Source organism: Alexandromys fortis, unplaced genomic scaffold (genome assembly GCF_014885135.2).
Source record: "Alexandromys fortis isolate MF-2015 unplaced genomic scaffold, M_Fortis_MF-2015_v1.1 scaffold_348, whole genome shotgun sequence".
Lineage (NCBI taxonomy): Eukaryota > Metazoa > Chordata > Mammalia > Rodentia > Cricetidae > Alexandromys > Alexandromys fortis.
Genome location: NW_026068223.1, coordinates 104,225 through 117,173, shown reverse-complemented (window position 1 = coordinate 117,173; position 12,949 = coordinate 104,225). Strand labels below are relative to the sequence as shown.

Below are 12,949 nucleotides of genomic sequence, written 5' to 3'. Positions count from 1 at the left end.
TTCTCAGAGACACACTGACAATTAGCAGTCTCCTCAGCACTCCCACTCGCCCAGCCCTCTGAAGAAGTACGTAGGGATCAGGACAAGCTTCCTAGCCAAGATCTTCTGGGGATAATATAGCCAGCTAATTACCCCATGCTAATAAGATAAGACTCAATTACATGCAGAAGACTTGCAAGCCAGCACTTTGGGAGTTTTCAAGTTACCCCATGTCTCTGATTTTGATAGGAGAAAATGATTTTTTTCCTTCCAGGCAAACTAAACCCACCAATTAGGGCAATTGTTCTCTTGAGCTCTATAAGGGAAGGCCGAGATCACAAGCGGGTGAACAGGTCGCTGTCTCTTTGGGAAGGTTGTGCATCGCAAACCCACTCTGTGGCTTCTCCATGATGAACCGTCAATTCACCTGCAAGCCTGGAGCTGGCAACAGGGGCTTCAGCGGCTGCTCAGCTGTGCTGTCCAGCAGCTCATCCTCTTACCGGGCAGGGGGCAAAGGGCTCGGTGGGGGCTTCAGCAGTCGGAGCCTCTACAGCCTGAGGGGTGCCAGGAGCATCTCCTTCAATGTGGCTGGCGTTAGCGGGCGCACAGGGGGATATGGGTTTGGACGGAATAGGGCGAGTGGCTTTGCTGGTAGTATGTTTGGCAGTGGGGCTCTGGGGCCTTCAAACCCATCCCTGTGTCTGCCGGGAGGCATCCACCAGGTCACTGTCAACAAGAGCCTGCTGGCTCCACTCAATGTGGAGCTGGACCCGGAGATCCAGAAAGTGCGCGCGCAGGAGCGGGAGCAGATCAAGGCTCTGAACAACAAGTTCGCCTCCTTCATCGACAAGGTGGGACAGCTGATAGCTAAGTACTCCTTTCTTCCTGCACTTTCACTGCCCTGGCCGGGGGGTGGGGGGCTTTCCCAGGATACAGACATAGTTCAGGACAGAGTAGAGAGGAAACAGACAATATCTTAGACATCAGGACTGAGGGACAGGACCAAAGGCTTGCAAGGAGCTTGAGACAGCTTTATTTGGAAGGTCTCTAGGAAGCAGAGCAAGTGAACTCTTGGTAAAGAAGTGCCTAAGTGGGGGCAGAGCCAGTGGGACTTAGGAGGTAGAGGAGAGACCGGCAGTGGCCTTGGAAGGGGTGGAATGCCAGACCCTATGCATTCTGCATTTTGAAGAGCTCTAGGAACACTGATGATTACACAAGTCTGAGCACCAAGGAGCAAGGGGTAGGTGAGTCTTTAACAATGGAAACATCCTGGCAAATCTAAGAGGAGAGCTTAAGACCCCAGTTCAGTTGGGTACCTGGCTTCCAGGTAGGGTGGGGGAAGCCACAGGTGTGGAGAGAGAGCAGGCAAACAGATGAGGTCCCCAGGCCCACCCTGGGAAGCTGGCAGGCAAATTCACATCTAAGAGCTTGCCACAGAAAGACTTTCCTGCAACCCATCAATACTTACCCAGCAGGTTTAAACTGGGCCAGGAGACAAACAGCCAACACTGTAACAGGTTGGAGATAAATGCATATTGGGCTCCTCACGACCTCCAGAGCTGCCTCCAGGCTGCCAGACTGAACATTGACGGGGGAGGGGGGTACGTGAGTGTCATTTTTCTCCCGGAGCTCACCTTCAAAGGTCACACAGCAGATCAAAACCCATCCTTTTCCTCTGGAAAGAAAGTCTCCCATCCCTTCCTTCCTGTTGGCTGTAGAGAGGGAACAGTGGGCTGTGGGTTTGGCTTGCAGGTGCGCTTCCTGGAGCAGCAGAACCAGGTGCTGGAGACCAAGTGGGAGCTGCTGCAGCAGCTGGACCTGAACAACTGCAGGAAGAACCTGGAGCCTGTGTATGAGGCCCATATCAGCAGCCTGCAAAAGCAGCTGGATACTCTGTCTGGGGACAGGGTGAGGCTGGACTCGGAGCTGAGGGGCATGCGAGATGCTGTGGAGGACTGCAAGAAGAGGTGAGTGAGGACACTATGTCTCTAACTGGCTTCTGGGGTGGGGCTTTCTAAGCAGGTCCTGGGACTTTTGCATCTGGCCTCCGCGGCAAGCCATCTGAGTTCACCCGGCAAGATAGAGCCTTCATGGGCATAACCAAATGGGCTGGACTGTGGATACCCAACCTGCTGGGCAGATGCCATCGAAAGCAGTTTTCTCTTTCATGCGTTGCTTCCTAACCTTTCTAGAGAGAGACCTTGTATGTGTTCAACACAGAGCTTCAGTTCCTAAGCTCACCCAGGGTGTCCCAAGCTCCAAGGAAAACTCCAGCAGAGCAAGACGTAGAGCTCCAATTGAGCTTCTCCTCTCACTGGGTCCTGAGCATCTGAGTCATTCTTTCTTGACCTGGGTGCGGGTAGTTCTAGCTTTCTGAACTTCCATCTCAGGTTGGAGTGGTATTGTCCTGTTCCTTTGATTTGGATGCTGAAAAGGAGGAGGAAAAATGGACTCACTCCCTAGGTGTCAGAAGAAACCTAGACCCAAATTCTCCAGCCACCAAGCGCAGGTCCCTACTGATACCCAGCTAAGCAACCCTACCAAGCTGGGACAGCTGAAAGCACCTGTTTCAGGGTCCACAATTCAGCCATCTTGTATTTCTCAGTGAGAACACACAGATATAGGCGCACAAACAAGGGCACACCCAGCCCCTGTTCACTGACGCTTTCCTCACAGGTATGAAGAAGAAATAAACAAGCGTACAACCGCTGAGAATGAATTTGTGGTGCTTAAGAAGGTGAGAAGGGCACCTGGCCTCTGTCCCCCATGGTGGCTGCAGGGGCAAGAGCAGAGGGCTTGGGGCTGACAAGCCAGAGACGGAGGCTGGCTGCGTCCATCGTAGACACTGCTGCTGGTCTAGCACAGGTTACTTAGCCATCTTCTTCACGGCTGTGTAAATGGACACGTGTGGATGGCCACCACATCTCAGACAAGTTGCTGTGGGGAGGAACAGGGTCTGTAGCCTCTCTCACTGTGAGTCTGGGCTGAAGTCAAGCTCTTCCCCCGGGGTCTTGAGTCTCTCCCTGGGACAGTTAGCCACAGGATGGGGGCTTTAAGGGAGACGGGTCAGTAGGAAGTGTCTGGATTTCCTTAGGATGTGGATGCAGCATACATGAGCAAGGTGGAGCTGCAGGCCAAGGTGGACGCTCTGGATGGAGAGATCAAGTTCCTCAAATGTCTGTACGAAGGGGTAAGGCTTGTCCTCGCCTCTAGCTTTGGATTCGGGAAGGACTTGTGATGATAAGGTACCTATTTATCAGTCCGTTTAAAGGGGCCCAGGAGCCCTCCAGCATTTGGGTGCTGAGGGCTTTGTAGTTCAAAGACTGGGCGATAGCTGACCAAGCTATTTTCCTTCACTCTCCTCCCTCTTGCCCCCTCTTGGGACAGACATGTGGATTTTCTTCTCAGTTGGCTTTCCAGCTACTGGAAAGTTTTTCAAAGCAATATTGGGCTCTGATCTTGGGCTTTAGGGAATGCTGCTTGTGCCTGTTTGGGGTGTCCCTGGGGTTATTCTAGCTGGATATCATTTTGCCACCTTTCCCTGCTATCATAGGCATGCCACGTATTCTTCTTCCCCTGTAGGAGATTGCTCAGATGCAGTCCCACATCAGCGACACATCTGTCATCCTGTCCATGGACAACAACCGCAATCTGGACCTGGACAGCATCATTGCCGAAGTCCGTGCTCAGTATGAAGACATTGCCTTGAAGAGCAAAGCCGAGGCTGAGATGGTGTACCAGACCAAGGTAGGGTGGCGTGTGTGTAGGGCGATCTGGTTTGGTCTCAGTTTTTTATGTGCCATAACTCACCATGGCCTCCAGCTATCTCGGAATACGACATTGGCCTTGGCATTGTGGGAAGCAAGAAAGGAGAAGACAACTCTGTCCTTAGGCTCCTCTTAAACCAACAGCATTCATTTCAGGGTACAAAGTGCAAGAAGCAAATGAGTCTTGCATTAAGACTGGGCGGGATTGGGCAGGATCTGCTTTCTGCAGGCAGAGAGCTCTGAAGTACCCTTGGGGGGAGGGGCGTGTAGATGTCAGTATCTCAGCTCTGTCATTACAGTGAGTCACAGGTCTCTTCAGTGCCATCTGGGATCAGGCAACCCCCACTTTTTTCGTTCAAGTCCACCTCCACGGATGAAGAGGGCGTTGCTATCCCTCACATCTCAGCTTCCCCATGGGTGTGGGTGGGAGGTGACTCTTAGATAATCTGGTTTCTCTGATCATGATGGTAACTTTCTAATTGTTCCTTGCTGTTCCCTGGGTTCTTTCTCTGGATAAATCACCCCCAGGAGACCTTATCTCTCCTTCCCCATCTCTTTCCCAGTCTCCGATGGAGAGGTTTAGCCTGTTGGGGAAGGGCTAGCCTTCAGGGCCTAAGGGGCAACACAGGCCTAGACTTTTGGATGAAGGCTCAGACTAGTGACCTTCTCCATTTACTCTCATCAGCCAGGGCTGGGAATGGCCATGGGATTTAACCCCCTTGGGTGGTCAGGATCCAGCACTCAAACACAGGCTGTCATCTCCATAGTCCTTTCCAGAAGAATAAGACGAGTCTCACAGATGGGTTTAGAGACCTTTTGCGCATGGGTTATTGGTACCTCCACTTCATCATGGGTTTAGCTAGAGGGATGCCGTGGCTGGGTGCTGACCAGCGTTGTGAGACTGGTTTTCATCATCACCATTCTGAGATGAATAAGTGAGCGCTACAGGTGCAGGAGACTCACCAAGAGCACTCAGGAGAAAGGGGTCACGGTGCTGTCACTTCTGATGGTGCTAAACCACATCAGGGCTGAACATCCAGGGATGGAGGCAGGGCAATAAATACACCACCCTGAAGTGCCGAAGACCACACCTGCTCTGTTTTCCCTTTAAGTTGAACTCTGAGATTGAGCTGGGATATTCTCTGTTCAATGGATAAGCCAAACGGCACGAGGTGACAGAGATTCATGGCTGATATTCAGTGCTAAGTTCGCCCTCCTTCCTCGCCCCATAATACAGTCCATATAGCCTGTGCTCAGCTAAGCTGACAGGGAGAAGGGGAAGTGGGAAAATTCCACTGACTGTCTCCTCACCCATCTGGCCACCTACTCATTCATCAGATCTTTCCCTTGGGTACCGGAGGGATATTATGCTATACGTACTGAAAATCCATCCACTGAGGAAGGTATGGAAATGTGTCAGTGAGATCTGACTGCTAAAGCCCAGAATCACAGGAACAGAATTGTGCCTAATCAGAGGGTTAGGGAAGACCTCCTGATCTGGCCTGGTTACAGCTATGTAAGGAAGAGAGAGCCTGTGGGGAAGGGTTCTGGAGGAGAGAAATGCTCCTACTCCCTCAGAGGCACAAGAGCACGAGAGTCCTTTAAGAGCAGATATCAAAGGACTGTTTGGCAAAGCCTAGGAAGCAGATAAAGGAAGGCAGGGTCATGAAGTGAGAGCCTTGATGCCAGGCTAGGAATTTGAATCTTGACTTTGAAAGGGCTACAGGCTGAGAGGGCCTTAGCTGGGGAGGCATCTTACAATGATGTAGTGTGGAGAGGTGGGACTTCCAAGAGTCCTGTGCCAAATCCAACCCTCAGGAAGATCGGCCAGGCTTAAGGGACATGAATACTCCCGGGGACAGATGATTAAAGACAAAGAGGCTATGAGCTGGGGATGGGGAGGGTGTCCCTTGCCTCTTCTGCCACATGGCCCCAAGCAAAGGACTGTTTCTGTACTAGAGTAAGCTCAGACATCCTCAAGTCATATGTATGCCTTACTACTTCCCACCTACAGTTCCAGGAGCTGCAGCTGGCAGCTGGTCGCCATGGGGATGACCTCAAACACACCAGGAACGAGATCTCTGAGTTGACCCGGCTCATCCAGAGACTGCGATCAGAAATTGAGAATGTGAAGAAGCAGGTGAGTAACAGGGCTCCTGACGGGCTCCTCCATATCCCAGGGAAGGCTGGGGCTCCTGACGGGCTCCTACACACCCCAGGGAAGGCTGGGGTTCCTGACAGACTCCTACACACCCCAGGGAAGGCTGGGAGGATTTTCCTGCCCTGTCTCCTTCTCTTTGTACTCTGTCCTAGAAACCCCTTCCTCAGGGAAGCCTGATCTCCTCCCCTCTTTTGTTCCCCTTCTAAAGTCTAGAACCATTATAGGGTTTCCCCCAAAGCTACAAGACTGAGAATGGCACACTTCCCTGGGGCCAGGTGAAGGTCCTCACTGCCAGATTCATTTCAGGAAGTGGAGCAGGACAGAATAGCGCCCCCTCCCCGCCACCATTAGCACATGCATATAGGAATAGAGTAGGACCCAGGTACCTCAGAACTCAAGGGGAATGCCACCTCCTGTCTCTCAGTGCTCCAATCTGGAGATGGCCATTGCTGATGCTGAGCAGAGGGGAGACTGTGCCCTCAAGGATGCCCGGGCCAAGCTGGATGAGCTGGAGGGTGCCCTGCACCAGGCCAAGGAGGAGCTGGCTCGGATGATGCGCGAGTACCAGGAGCTGATGAGTGTGAAGTTGGCACTGGACATTGAGATCGCCACCTACCGCAAGCTGCTGGAGGGCGAGGAGTGCAGGTAGGGGTGGTGGAGGGCGAGGAGTGCAGGTAGGGGTGGTGGAGGGCCAGGAGTGCAGGTAGGGGTGCTGGAGGGCGAGGAGTGCAGGTAGGGGTGCTGGAGGGCCAGGAGTGCAGGTAGGGGTGCTGGAGGGCCAGAGAACCCTTACAACCCCCATCCCAATCCGGTTCCCTAGACCGCCGGATGTGGACACAGGAGGGGCTGTAGATGCTTTTCAGTTCAACCACAAACAAGTCCCAGAGCGATTTCCATCCACACAGTGTGACAGCAATGTCCTTTAAATTCCCCTTCAGCTCCTCAGAGTGTTTCAGTTTAATGTTGTCGGCTTCAAGGCCTCCCTCGGTGGCCCTTACAAATACCTTGTGTTCATGGTGGGTCCTAAGTTCAGCCTCTCAGCAGATAGCACCGTCTCGCTCCCCTCCTCCAGCTAACTTGCTTTATTTTTCACTGTATCTATTTTTTAGAGGCATTTCTTTTCTTATTTGGTTATATAATTCTAGTTTTGTCCATTGTGGCATAAAACTTTCTTTTAAGAGAAATGCATTTTTTTTCTATAAAAGGCAGCCAGCTAAAAATACTCAATTGATAACAATGTGGACTGCACAAAAGTCCAGTCCAGTTAGGGGGACACAGGACATTGACGTTTGGAAATCCTGGGACTAAAGTCACACGGGAGTTTCATTCATTGCTACTTTATTGGGTCTGTATTCATGTATTCTACTTACTCAGGCCTCAGCTACCCAGTAGTCAAGCAATGGGCTCAAGAAAAACTCACGCCCCAAAAGTGGTGTTAGCATGGGACCCCCAAGACTACAGCCCTCATATGTCTGAAGTGGGGAAGGTAGACTGGGGAAGGCAGAAGGGCAGGAGGGACTCCGAGGTTCAAGTCTTGAGACAGAGGTTGTTAACACTTTTTGTCCGCCTGGTGGCTGGCGGGGTTGGTGGAGGTGGAGCCCGCCAGCTGATGGCTCTGGCCCATGTTCAGTGAATGGGAGCTCATCTTAGGATTCTTATTGTGATGGAGACTCTCTGTGTTTTCTCTGTGCAGGATGTCTGGGGAACACACCAGTGCTGTGAGCATCTGTGAGTATTTCAAATCTCTGAGGGCATGGTTCCAGGTAGTCAGCAAGCAGAAAGTGAACGAGGGGGTGCTTGCCACCATGGCCACTCGAGAGCATCTTGGGCTCCACCTCCTGCCTCCACCACTCTGAGCTACTGCTTTACCAGGAGAGATAGCTTTTCACAACCCTGCTTAGCACAATCACCGCTTCCCCCAGAAATGTTGTCTGTGCTGGGATAAAACTCTGTAACTACCTACCCTCTCCTACCTACCCCCTCCTGCTACCCACGCCTACCTACCCTCTCCTACCTACCCTCTCTTGCTACCCATACCCACACTGTAGCTACCTACCCTCTCCTGCTACCCACGCCCACACTGTAGCTACCTACTCTCTCCTGCTACCCACGCCCACACTATAGCTACCTACCCTCTCCTGTTACCCACGCCCACACTGCTAAGCATGAGGGGAAACTGAGTCCAGAGTCACCTGTCCGCTCCTATGCAGTCACGCAGCACAGAGTAGCGCTATCCCTGTTCCCGCAATGCTCCGTCACTCTATTGATAAGGGGCCACAGCACAAGCACCCTAACTCAAGCCACTGGAAGTACAGTGGAAGACTTTAAGTGTGCCTTCTCAGATTAATGCAAGAACATGGCTCGTGCTTGGGCATCCCCTGTCCTTTTGGGGCAACCTTGTTATTTCTTGTTCATCCAAGAAAGAGCAGGTGCCTGACTGGGGATTCTGTACCCTCTGGGCTGTTTTCCTCAGAGCTTGGTTTGTTCAGGATTGAGTATGTGTCACTAAACGTAAACTTGGGGTACATGTAAGGGCTTTAGTTAGGAAGGAGATCTTTGAGTTGGTCTAGCTGAAAGCTGGAAGGGACTTCGGGCAGCTTCTGTCCTGCAATGCCCACTGATCCCTTTTCTCCCATTCTTTTTACAGCAGTTATCAGCAGCTCCACTCCTGGGGCCGGTTCAGGGGCCAGTTTTGGATTCAGTAGCACTGGCAACTATGGCTACCGGACCAGCTCTGTCGGTGGGGGCTACAGCATACTGTCTGGGGGCTGTGTCACTGGTGGTGGGAATTGCAGCTCCCGTGGAGAGACCAAGGCCAGACTGGGTAGTGCAAGTGAATTTAAGGATGTTTCAGGAAAGAACTTGGCTTTGGGCTCACCCACAAAGAAAACCATGAGATAAGCCAACAGTCAATCCCTGCATCTGCCCAGCCTTGGTTTTCTCTGTATTCTCTTCTGTGACACCTTCTGTTCTATTCACCATCACTCAGTTCTTGCTTTCCTTTGTTACCAACATCACCTTCTCCTCTCCAGTCACCCCGCTTAGTCTTTATTAAGCAGCACCAGGATTTGAGGAAGTTACTCATGCATCTTTCTGCCCCAGTGCAAAGAAACCACTTCTCTTAGCCTTCCATACCTCCACGAGGCCCTGATCCCTCTGCCTGCATGCCCCCTTGCAGATAAAGGTTCTCTAGGCTGACAATCTGGGCACATGAGACTTGGAATGTGCTGATGGACGTCCTGCAAGAACCAGCCCAGCCTAGAGCAACACCTGGCCATAGTTGCATCTGGCATGATCTCTGTCTGTTTTAGGCCCAGGGGTCCCTTATTTAGGCCCCAGATCCCTGTTCCTGTGTTCTACTAATAAACTTATAAAACTCCTGTATGGCCACATTGCCTGTTTCCTGAAGAACTCCTCATTTCAGACCACCTCCCTTCTGTATGCGGAGCGCTCACTGAATTAAAACCTCTGGCCTCTGAGCTTCCTCCATTTCACAGAATCCTAAGTATTGTTTGGTCTGCATGAATTAGACACTGCACAGGCTGGGTCCCCATGAACTTGCATGGACCCCAGCACCTGCACTGATACCCAGCATTGTCCACGCCCCACAGGTGTATCTTTTGAGCCCTCTTTTCCTCAGTCAACAGTCAGGTATACAATGTTTAGCAGCATACAGACTCACAGGAGTCAAATTCTGGAAGCAGGACATAAAGTTGTTCAAGAGGCATGGGAAGCCAATTCTGGAACTCCTAAGACTTGATGTTTTCTGATTAAAAACCCCAAAGGTAGATTCCTCTTTGAAGAAATGACCCAGGTCGTGGTGGTCCTTAGTAAATATGTGTGTGTGTGTGTGTGTGGTGTGCGTGCGTTTATGCTTAAGTAAATGGTCATCTCAATTACACATGTATGGTGATATTTTGTTTGTACTTTAGCTTTCCTGAAGATCAGACTGTGAAGATACCCACACTAATTAGCCATAGAGGCCAGGCAGACCTTTAATCCCAGCACTTGGGAGACAGAGGCAGAGGGAGCTCTGTGAGTTCAAGACCACTAACATAGAAACGGAGTCAAGCAGTGGTGGCTCACACTTTTAATCCTAGTACTTGGGAGTCACAGGCCTTTTCTCCCAGTACTAGGGAGGTAGAGACAGGAAGGGTATGGCTGGGTGGAGAGAGGAGTGTAAGGCAGGAGGAGACAGGAGCTCAAGGCATTCAGTCTGAGGATTCACAGAGACAGGATCCTGCCCCCTTGGTTCTGAGAATCCAGTAGAGGTGAGGACTAGTGGCTTCTGCTCTGCTTCTCTGACCTTCCAGCATTAACCCCTATCTCTGACTCTGGGCTTTTATTATGAAGACCAATTAGAATTCACACTGTACACACGTCACTTTGTTTACAGATCACTGTGTGCTCAGAAATGTCTCCTAGTCCTCAGGGAGCAGTAATATTTTCAGATGAAACAGAATGCAAATGCAAGTACAGGACTGGTGACATTCAGGTGGGGGCTCATGGTGGCATCAGAACAGGAGTCCTGAAGGTTCAGGTTTCTTAGGGTTTCTATTGCTGTGAAGAGACACCATGACATGGTAACTCTAATAAAAAACATTTAATTGAGATGGCCTCCTTACAGCGTCAGAGGTTCAGTCCATTATCATCATGATGGGGAGCATGTTGGTGTGCAGGCAGACATGCTGGAGCAGAGACTGCTACATGATGACCAGAAGGCGGCAAGAAGCCAACTGTCACACAGAGGAAAGCTTGAGCAGAAGCCCGCCCCCCAGTGACACACTTCCTCCACGAGGCCACTCCTTCTAATAGCACCACTCCCTTTGGGGGCCACTTTCTTTCAAACCACCACATTCCACTCCTTGGCCTTGTAGTCATATCACAGTGCAAAAATACATTTAGTCAAACTTCAAAAGTCTATAGTCTCTAACTTATTTCCAAATTCAAAGTTCAAAGTCTCTTCTGAAATGCATGGCAATCTCTTAACTGAGATTGAATTACCTGAAAAAAAAATCAAAATCAAAAAGCAGATCACATACTTCCAACATAAAATGGCATAGGATATATTACCATTCCAAAACACAGGGGAGGGAGAATAGCAAGGAAGTACTGGACCAAAGCAAGACCAAACAGCTTTGCAAGCTCCAAACTCTACATCTGCATGTCTGATGGCAAAACACTCTCCACATTCCCAACTGTTCAGCTTTGTTGACTGCCACACACTTCTTTCTCTTGGACTGGTTCCACTCCCTGTTAGCAGCTCTCCTGGGCAGTATCCCACAGCTCTGGCATTTCTAACATCTTGGTTTCTCCAAGGAATCCAGGCTTCAACTTCACAGCTTCATGCAATGGCCTCTCTGGGCCTCCATTGAGGGACACCCTGCACGCCTGGCCTCAGCAGCTTTATTAGATAACTCCTTTTTTTTTTTTTTTAATCTTTAACTCTAAAGACAGAACCATGTGGCCAAAGCTGCCAAGTTTCATGCCTACTGGGGTAGGAACATGGCCCCCTCACTGAGTTACATCTTCACCAGCTTTCTATCTTTCACTGCCTAAGCTCAGCCGTCTTGAAACTTGCTCTGCAGATCAGACTGGCCTCAAACTCAGAGATTTGCTAGCCTCTGCCTTCCCAGTGCTGGGATTAGAGATGTGCCCTAACACATTAGGCTCTAGCTTTCCTTTAGTTCCTTTTCACAAGTGGGAAAGTTAGCGGGAGGATTCTTGCCCTAAGGTCACCACTCCCTTTATTCCACTTGTTAATCCATTTATCTCCTTGAACAAAGAATTTAACTCTACTTTCTGGTGTCCTTTTTCTCCTCAAATATTTTTCCTTGCTCAGCTTTCTCCTTGTTATATATCTTCATTAGAGTTACCCCTAATATCCACATGAAAGCATCTATGTGAGGCTGTTTTGAGATTTCCTCTGTCAATAGAATTAGTCTGAAACACTGCACTTTAGCCTCAGGCCAACTCTTTTAACAAAAGGGCAAAGGCAGCCACTTTCTTCACCAAACTATCACAAGAATGATTTCTAGGCAATATTCTATAATTCTCTTAAGACCCTTGAGCCAGCTCCCGACATTTCAAATCATTATTGCACCATTGTCTTCCATGCTCCTACTTGTATGTCCCGTTAGGCAGTGACTAAAGCATTCTACTGCTTTCCTAACCCAAAGTGCCCAAGTCCATATGAAAGCGTGGTCAGGCCTGTCATGGCAACACTCCAATCACCGGCACCAACTGTTGTCTTAGTTAGGGTTTTCCATTGCTGTGAAGAGACACCATGACCATGGCAACTCTTATAAAGAAAACATTTAATTGGAGTGGCTTACTTACAATTTCAGAGATTTAGTCCATTATCATCATGACAGGGAGCAGTTCAATGGTTTAGACCAGAGTTGACATACGGTTCATTCTTCATATTGGGCATTTTATGGATTTAAAAAACACATAATGACATGTGTCTTCCATCATGGCAAAACACAGAGTTATTTCACTGCTCCACAAATCTTTCAGCATTAAGTAAGCTAATGGTCCACAGCAAGTCTTGTGACAAGATATTTGCTTATTCCATGTGTTAACACATGAAATATCGGGATGATGAAACCCTGTGTATGTCCTGTAGGGAGATATGACCACGAGGAAAGGTAACCATATCCCAGTGAGGAAACAAGACCCAGTGGCCATCCTGGCAGTGAGGAGCCACTGAGGGGAGGCAGGGCAGGCTTTCACAGGAGGCAGGATGTCTGCAAGCTTCAGAGGCCGGCAGCTTCCTGGGTGGATGACCAGGAGAAGTGAAGATGGGAGCAGAGGCACTTGAGTGAGTGGGCAAATTTGCTTCTTGTTGCTAGACTGTGGAGAGTCGGACAGAAGGGGCTCGGTTGAGGGGCATGGCAACCCCTGAAGCCAGGAGGCAGCAGCAGGGGATTAGAGGGACCCTTTTAGAGGGCACTTTTGCTCCATGGTCTCAGATTCCTTGTCTTATATTTGGTTAGTAACAGTAGTTACCATTCGAAGTTGCCATGAGAATTAAATTTAA

At 50.0% G+C, this 12,949-nt stretch overlaps 1 protein-coding gene across 1 annotated transcript; it reads left to right on the top strand.

The window, feature by feature from the left end:
* The first annotated feature begins 389 nt into the window (after positions 1–389).
* LOC126493588 (keratin, type II cytoskeletal 73) lies at positions 390–8,914 on the top strand. The gene is made up of 9 exons (XM_050130605.1): positions 390–830; positions 1,732–1,946; positions 2,656–2,716; positions 3,074–3,169; positions 3,562–3,726; positions 5,761–5,886; positions 6,332–6,552; positions 7,601–7,635; positions 8,555–8,914. The coding sequence occupies exons 1-9, from the start codon at positions 390–392 to the stop codon at positions 8,806–8,808; spliced, it is 1,614 nt and encodes a 537-aa protein (XP_049986562.1). The 3' UTR covers positions 8,809–8,914.
* The last annotated feature ends 4,035 nt before the right edge of the window (positions 8,915–12,949 follow it).

Excerpts from the sequence above, each read along its gene's own strand:
- LOC126493588 (XM_050130605.1), top strand. The coding sequence starts at position 390 with ATGAACCGTCAATTCACCTGCAAGCCTGGAGCTGGCAACAGGGGCTTC. Across the intron at positions 3,727-5,760 it reads AGATGGTGTACCAGACCAAG|TTCCAGGAGCTGCAGCTGGC; the intron begins GTAGGGTGGCGT and ends TCCCACCTACAG. Across the intron at positions 5,887-6,331 it reads TTGAGAATGTGAAGAAGCAG|TGCTCCAATCTGGAGATGGC; the intron begins GTGAGTAACAGG and ends CCTGTCTCTCAG.